The 8,203-nt window shown below is 50.5% G+C and overlaps 1 protein-coding gene across 1 annotated transcript; it reads right to left on the bottom strand.

Annotated features, from left to right (window-relative positions):
• On the bottom strand, positions 1 to 7,842 carry LOC138732397 (keratin, type II cytoskeletal 4-like). The gene is made up of 9 exons (XM_069879001.1): positions 7,192 to 7,842; positions 5,421 to 5,635; positions 4,242 to 4,302; positions 3,824 to 3,919; positions 2,894 to 3,058; positions 2,313 to 2,438; positions 1,658 to 1,878; positions 1,211 to 1,239; positions 1 to 1,098 (listed from the first exon to the last, which is right to left on the bottom strand). Exons 1-9 carry the CDS (start codon positions 7,741 to 7,743, stop codon positions 704 to 706), a joined length of 1,860 nt encoding a protein of 619 aa, XP_069735102.1. The 5' UTR covers positions 7,744 to 7,842; the 3' UTR covers positions 1 to 703.
• Between the last annotated feature and the right edge of the window lie 361 nt (positions 7,843 to 8,203).

Here is an 8,203-nt window from a genome sequence, read left to right as displayed (position 1 = left end):
TAAGCATGAATTATGCGTGGCATTTATTGAAGGTACAGCTGAAAGTCTGGAGTAAGCGAAGTGTGATCAACTGTTCACTTACACATGAAAAGCATTAAATCCGTCTACTTAGTACACACACAGGAAAACCAACGCATGCATTGAACTACAGAGATATAAGGTGCTCATCGGCGTGTAATTAAACTCTGCCCTGCCAAAGCTGGTGTAGCAACTCGGACCAATTTACATAAGCATTACCAACCGTCTCGTAAACAGGGAGAAATTGGATTTTCTGGTGTCATAAAAGAAGGTAAATAATAGCTGCAGCTCCGTCTCAGACAATTAAAATGTGGCCTCTCTTTCTCAAGTTGGGATGACCAAATTATTCGTCCTGTTGCATTAGGGAAAGAAAATCTCTCCCAAAAAAGGGGTCGAGCAGAGAAGTCTGGCTGAGGAGCTGAGACAACGTGTGAAGGCAGGGATGAAGACTCTGAAATGAAAATCTCGCCTGACTGAGGCCACAACGGGGACTTTCCTCTAGCAAGAGAAGGTGGGTTTTGGTCATGCAAAGAGTTTTTAGCAGAGCATCAGCCTGGTTGTGTGGGCATGGGCAGTGCATGGTTGTGAGATCCCTGTAGCTGTCAAAAAAAGGGGAATACTGTTTTATTGCAGAACTGCTGATTATTTTAAAATATCTTGTGGTGGTGGTGTTGCCCTCCCGGCTCTACCGGGTTGTTCTGACCACGCGCACAGCCGTGCTGTACCTGTTCCCGGGGGCGCAGACCCCTGGCCCGGGAATGATGACGGCTCCCGGGCTGCACTGCTCCACGCCGGCGCACACGACATTCCCCAGGTTGCCCACGCCCGTGGCACACTGCACCCCATCCACGCTGGAGACGACTTCTCGCCCCACGCAGCTGACGGCGCTCCTCGCCCCAAATCCAGCCCCCACCCTGGGGAGGCAATCGACGCTCCGGGTGCTAAAGCCGGCGTTGCCGACCCCAAAGGACGAGACCACCCCTAACCCCGCGCCAGCCCCTCCTGTCTTGACGGCGCATTTGCCTCCGATTCCAGACAGGGATCGGCATTCTCCAACGGTGCCACCGCCGCTGACCACAGCTGCGGGAGGAAAACAGGATCGGTCACTCCCAGAGCAGCTAAAACCCAGCTACAAAGAAACTTAAAAGCTTGAAAGACTTGTAAGGAAATTTAAGGGCATTCGTTATCTTACCTACGCTCACAGGGTTGCCGGTACATATCCTGTTGAGAGAAGAAAGATTTCAAAGTTATCTTTAGGGAAATATCCCCCAAATACACAAGCAAATAGGAGCCCTGCAGGTACTCCAGCTTTTCTGTGCACCTAAGTCTGAGCTTCAGGTCCAAATTTTCCACTGAAATACTGGAGGGTTGGATCCCAAAATCCCACAGGTGTGTTAATGTTCCATCCTCCTTCCGTACTGCGCTCAGGGGATCTGACTGCAGCATGCTCAGCATGCTGAGATCCAGCTGCCCTGGCCAGATAAGGGGCAACACTCCCCCCTGCATCCAGGGGGACTTAAAAGGGATGATGCTCCCTTTTCGCACCCATGGGGAGCTGCCTTCACCCAGCACTTCTCACTGCCTCTCCTGTTGGGGTTTGCCAGCTCTCACTACATGGTGCAGACAGGGATGCTCCTACCTGCTCTCTTCTCCTTCCAGCAGCGTCCTGTAAGTGGCAATCTCAATGTCCAGGGCCAGTTTGACGTTTAGCAGCTCCTGGTAGTCTCTCAGCAAGCATGCCATCTTGTCCTTGGCTTGCTGCAGCGCGGTCTGAAGGTCAATCAGCTTCTGCCGGGCATCTTTGAGGGCGCAGTCGCCCCGCTGCTCGGCGTCGCAGATGGCAGTCTGCAGAGCTGCGATCTGGGGACAGCAATGGGTGAGACAGTGCCCAGCGGTGATATTAAGGGATATCTCCATGAGATAGCTACTCTATCTCACCTCTATCTCCCCCTTATTTCTCACCTTGGAGCTGCTAGAGAGCTTGGACTTAGGCTGGGCACATAATAGACAAGCTGTCTAGGATGAAGGGGACCAGTTGACTGCAGCCCAGTAGGAAGCATATAGGAAATGCTTTATATTCTACCCATCCAACTGGCTTCTGCTCATTAGCTAAGTGAGAAATAAATCTGCTTCTTTGCAGATCAACAGCCTTAAGATGAGTTACAAACACAGGCTTAAGCTGGGGTGGGGGAGTTCTTTGAAGCTCCGCTGGGTAGGAGCTGGTGAGGACAAACCCCTTTGCTGGGGAAGCTGCACACCCCACTGCCCATACAGCATTCAACCCTTCATCCTACCTGTTTCTTGACATTATCCGACTCGCACTGCAGCTTCTGGATCATCCGGTTCAGCTCGGCTATCTCGCTCTGGTTGTTTCTCAGGTCATCGCAGAACTTGCCCCTGCTGCTGTGGAGCTCCTCCAGCTATTGCATGGGAAGAGGATGATTTAATGCACCCAGATCACCCCTTCCAGGAATGGTGGCAACCCCTCAGAGCCACCGTGATGTCGGTGCTCCCAGGGAAGCACCCAAACGTGACCTCAGCCCAGACAAGGTGACTGTCCTGGGTACAAGTTGCATCCCGAGCATTTGGTTTTTGGGAATGGGATGGTGTTCCTGATAGGTATGCACAGAGGAGACCTCTCTGAAGCAACACTGTGATCTGCTGTGCTTTGGTTTTACAGAAAATCCTTAAAACACAGGTTTAAGGGTTGTGTGGGGTCGGTTGAGGTTTTTTTTGCATGGCTTGCTTTCTCAAATTACAGCACACAAAACTGTGGGGTAGGTTTGAGTTGCATCCTGGTGCACAGAATTGGCCCTCAGGGTTTTGTTGGCCGGGGGATTTCATTTCCCTCTGTGCTGGTGGTGGGAACACTCACTCTGGTTTGGTAGAAAGCCTCTACTTCAGCCTTGCTCTTCTGGGCAATCTCCTCATAGCAGCACTCGACACTTTTGATGATGCCTTCCATGTCCAGGTCCCGGCTGTTGTCCATTTGCACGATGACAGAGGTGTCACACAGCTGGCAATCCAGCTGAGCTCTCTCCTGCAAGATCCATCGCACATCAGTCCCCTTCCCTCAACCAGCCCAAGCCAGGCACACAAGCATCTTTGGCAAAATGGGATCGGTGGGAAGGCAGAGGCTCTTCTACGAACGCCCAACCAGGATATGGCGTTCTCTGCGTGGTTTCCAGCAAGAACTGGCAGCAGGGACCTATTGTGGAGGCACAATATGGGATTGCTGCATGCAATTCCCTAAGGAAGGGTGGGGAATCCTGGCGGAGCAACTCGCTTTGTGGCAACGTGGTGTTTGGGGCTGCCTCAGCAGTTTACTGGATGGTGAATCCCTCAGGGGTGAGTGCTTTGGGCCCCATTACCTGCAGACTGCTGGGAGGTGTTTGGCTGGAAAAGGTGCAAATACCCAGCATCCCTTGTGTGTTTTGTTAAAAAATTGTTATATTTTAGACAGAAGCTTCACTTTCACCAAAATATTTTGATGAATGTGACTTTAAAAAAATGAAGTGTGAAAAATGTGGTTTTTTTAGAGTGAGCTGTAGTTCCCAGGGATGATTTGGATAAGAAATTGAGGGTTTGTTTTCATGAAAAAGATCCTTCCCTTTGTTACCAGCAATATGGGAGAAAACCAAGAATACCCTTTGCCTTCCCACGGGGCTGTTATCAAACACGTATAAAGAAAGTGAGGGTTTTGGGTTGCAGGTTCAGGATATTCAGCAAAACCACTTCCCCCCACACATTTAGTTTTGGTGTGGGAGCTTTGTGGGGCAGCAGACAGGGGGCCAGGAGCTCTTACCTCAGCGTAGACGCACTTCAGGAACTCCAGCTGCTGCCTCAGGAGACCCACTCTCACCTCCAGCTCCTCCTTGGTCAGGTAGAGACAGTCCACATCCTGTAGACACACCACATATTCATTGAAAAAAGGTGAAGGAAGAAGGACTGTGGCAAAGCCCACGTTTTCTATTAGATTTGGAGGAAACCCAACCATTACCAGCCCTTAGGTCTATCTAGGTTTGCATTGTATATGCTGACAATCTGATGGGGGCTCTCCAAATCCCTTGGGTTACCTCTGTTTTGGGGCTACCCGATGAGGGCTCAGGCAGTGTTGTGCTGCCAGGACTCCCCGTTTCTCTCCCTGACCTCATGCCTGAGTCTTGCCCACACACTTGCCACCCTCAGCTGGTCTCTCCAGCATTGTCCCTAGCGTGACTCACCTTCTTGAGCACCACAAACTCATTCTCTGCGGCTGTGCGCTTGTTGATCTCATCTTCGTATCTGCAGGAGGAAAGGAGATGGGTGGGATGATGAGGGTTCCATCCCTACCACCCGAGCAGCCAGCGCAGAGCATGGGAATCATGATTAAAACCAGGGCCTCTCCCTACTTGTTTTGCAGGTCCCTTTTGATTTTTGCTTTGTTGCTATTTCATTCCTCTCCCCTGGGCTTTGTTCAGCAGTTTGAAGTATCCCACACCGGCACCTGGGTGGCTGGAGTGAGATGGCAGTAAATCAGGTCAAACCACTAGACATGCAAAACTGTGCAGCTCAGCCGAAGGCTTGGATTGCGTCTTCTAGCCCTGCTCCTTCATGTCATGTTTTTCTGAAGCATCCAGGACTCTACTCTGAGTGTTTATGGGGAGACTGTGGCCAGAATGCCTCAAGGGAGGTCAGGAGCTTGAGCAACCTATGAAACTCCCCGGTGCAATGGGAAGGAAAGTTGGTGTGTAATGAGTAAGTAATTGGAATCCAGAGCTTTCACAAGTCCAGTCTGACCTCCTTAGAGGTGGCTCAACAAGGAAAAGCATCTGAGATGCCTGTCTGCAAGATCTCTGGAGAAAGGACCGCTCTTTTCTCCTGTTCTGCACACCACCGATCACCAAGTGTCCTGGTTCATGGCTTAGCAGAGAGCAAAAGGGAGCAATTAAGGAATATCTGAATCTTAGGTTAAAAAAAAAAAATCACACATTCCCTCTGGGAAGAGAAAATGAAGCCCAGTAGAAGTGATGTGGATAAACCATGGGGTGGAGACAAATAGGCTGAGGGTTTTGTGGGAATGGATGGAACTGGGGACCTGGGGGAGCCACCGGCACAGATGGTGCAGGGAGATTTGATATGAAAAACCGTGGTGGTGTGCAGGAGCATCAGGGAGAGGAAAAGTGGCTCCCTGTTCCTCTCCCTAAGGAAATGAAGTTCCTGAAGAGCTCTCCCAATCCATCACCAACATCTGAGGTGCGGCAGTGGGGAAACCAGCTCTACGCTACTGTGCCTGGCTCTGCTCCCCTCCCTGTGCCGCATTTTTTGGACCCATCCGTGTAATTGCACTGTCTTCATGCTCAGAAACACTTCTGAGTCCAGCAAACACCCTGCTCAGCAGCTTCTCTCTGCGTCCTACTTACTTGCACTTGAACTCTTGAACCAGGTCCCTGAGGCACCGCTCCTCGTTTTCCAGCCTCTCTCGCTCTCCCAACACGCACTCCAGCTGCTTCCTCAGGTTGCAGATGAAGTTCTCGAAAACGGGCTCCAGGTTTCTCCGGGAAGCTGGGAGGACGTACTGCTGCAGCAGCTCCCACTTGGTGGTCAGCACTTTGTTCTGCTGCTCCAGGAGCCGGACCTGGAGAAGCAAGAGATGCGAGAGTCATGCAACCCCGTGTTGTCCCAGTTGAGTTTCTCCAGTTCCAACAGGAAAAAGTAGACATAAATTCAGAACTGCAAATAATTAAGCGTTGATTTCTCAGCAGCCTGAGTGAGAAGAGCATCTTCTCTGAGCTAAACCTGGTCCCACCCAGGGCTCGTAATGCAGACTGAACAATGCTGGGGCGTTAGCTCTGTGTTAAGGCCAATCATCTGTTGGACCAGAGCAAGTTCAGCCTAACACCATCTCTTCCCCTGCAACATCTCACTGGTGGAGGATCCACTGCTTTCTCAGCTGGGCTGATAACAATAACGAGTCTTTCATGACACCAAGAGCCCCATCCAGGATGTCGTTTGACTTTATCTGATCTAAACCTTTCACTTCTAGATTAAAGAGCTCTCTAGTACTTGAGAACCTTTGTAGATCATGAATAAGTCATTTTTCAAATGAGAGGAAGCAGACTGGCTGCTCTTACATGAGTTTGGTTTTTCCAGCTGCAGAACTACTCACAAAGAAAATCAAGATCAGAGAGAGCAAAGGTTTCTCTGCTGTTTGAAAAATCATTTCCTATGAGCACCCTGATCCAGTGGGAGGTGTCCCTTGCCTATGGCGGGGTGTTTGGCACTGGATGGGCTTTAAAGTCTCTTCCAACCCAAACCATTCCATGGTCCTGTGACCTCTAAACAGCAATGAGAACACTTAGGCTTAGCTTAGAAAACAGGGATACACAGTATCTGTTTAGGAAACCACTGAATCAATTCATTGACAGAGTGGAAGGACAGAGAAGTTAAAATAGTTTAATTTATTTTAGCTCTGTGTCTGTGCTCATTGATGAAGCCCACAAACTAGACACATGGTGTCTATTTTTCACAGAAAGGGTCATTGGTCCCTGGCAGAGGCTGCCCAAGGAGGGGGTTGAGTCACCTTCCCTGGAGGGGTTTAAGGGCCGGGTGGACGAGGTGCTGAGGGACATGGGTTAGTGATTGATGGGAATGGTTGGACTGGATGATCCGGTGGGTCTCTTCCAACCTGGTTATTCTATGATTCTGTTATTCTATGATTCTATGATTCTATTTTTGGGGAGCTCCTATGCAGGGACAGGATTTGGACCCAGTGAGACTTGTGGGTCCCTTCCCACTCAGGGCATTCTATGATTCTGTAACTATTTTTGAAATGCACGGTTCCTTTGGAGCTTATAGAGGTGTGAGAGCAACATCAGATTAGACATTTGTAAGAGAAGTTCCTATTTTGCCCTTTTACATCTCCATGCATCCCTCCCTTCTCTCACAGGTTTTGATTTACTGGAGCCACTCCTGACTTAGCTGTTTATCAGACTGGTGACCATCAAACCCTAAAATACTGGTGCAGTTGCCTTGGTGCAAGGCTTAGATCCAAAGTCTCCAATTTAGGACCTCCACGGGCTATCAGGGACCATTGCAAAGTCAGGGTGCTACCAACGTTTGTCTCTCTAGAGACAATCCACCCATCAGATCCTAGAGAAATGAGCCTAACAGTCTGCACGGAGGGGGTCTCACCTTGTCAATGAAGCAGGCGAACTGGTTGTTGAGGTTCTTGATCTGCTCTTTCTCGTGGGTCCTCACTTGGCACTCCTCGGGGTCAACCCCCACGCAGAGGGGCTTGAGGAGCTCCGGGTGGATGCTGACGCCCCGAATCCCTTCAGATCTGCCTCCGCCGATGCCGATGCCAATTCCGCCACCGTAGCCTCCAATAGCCACGCCATCTCCAAGACCTCTGTAGCTGCCCAGGCCCCCGTAGTTTCCGCAGTTACCAAAGCTCACGACGGGGCCCACGCCAAAGCGACCTCCGCCGTAAGCCACGCCACAACGTCCTACGCTGGCGGCACCGTAGACCCCACTGCGGCAGCTCCCGCCGAAGGAAATCCTTTGCCCTCTCCCCAGGTCACAGACGCTGCGGCTGCTGAAGCCTCCGATTCCACACCTCCGCCCCACCGGCTGGCAGACGGAGGCTGAGCTGCTGTTGACCCGGCCAAGGGTGCAGACGGCGGATGCGGAGGAGAAGCCCCGTCGTCCCAGGAGAGAGTTGGAGGTGTAGCACTGTCGACTCATGGTGGCCGGGGGAGACGGGAGGCAGTAATGGCAAAGCAGAAGATCAAAAGAGGAGCAGGGAGTGAAAGAAGGAGATCTCCTTTAGCTTCTCTGAGGCAGAGCCCTTCTCCTTATATATGTTGCAGGAGGTGCCTGAGATGCAAAAATTTAATTTATCCACTGGGTTTGGTCTGCCTGGCAGCAAGGAATGGCTTCCAACATTTTAAACCCACAGCAAACACTTGTATCTCATATGAAATAATGTGGAAATTAAAATAAACTGCTTTGCTTGCAAGCTTCAGTTTCAGGACTTATATTTTACTTAATTAATCTGCTTCCTTATTGTGTAATTATAGTTTAGCAAAATAATTCAAGGAGTTTTTATTCATGGCTTGTTTACGGTTTGGTTTCACCACAGCGTTTAATTATGTTTCAGGACCTCCTGCAAAATGTCGCGGAGATGCCGCCCCTTCCAGGGCCT

This window comes from Phaenicophaeus curvirostris, chromosome 30 (genome assembly GCF_032191515.1).
Source record: "Phaenicophaeus curvirostris isolate KB17595 chromosome 30, BPBGC_Pcur_1.0, whole genome shotgun sequence".
NCBI classification, from domain to species: domain Eukaryota; kingdom Metazoa; phylum Chordata; class Aves; order Cuculiformes; family Cuculidae; genus Phaenicophaeus; species Phaenicophaeus curvirostris.
The sequence above is the reverse complement of the archived record's forward strand: the minus strand, read 5'-3'. Positions and strand labels throughout refer to the sequence as shown.

Coding starts and splice junctions, on each gene's coding strand:
- LOC138732397 (XM_069879001.1), bottom strand. CDS start 7,743: ATGAGTCGACAGTGCTACACCTCCAACTCTCTCCTGGGACGACGGGGC. Junction 2,439..2,893: donor AGGCTTTCTACCAAACCAGA/GTGAGTGTTCCC, acceptor CCCATGCAATAG/CTGGAGGAGCTCCACAGCAG. Junction 1,240..1,657: donor CTGGAAGGAGAAGAGAGCAG/GTAGGAGCATCC, acceptor TTCTCTCAACAG/GATATGTACCGGCAACCCTG.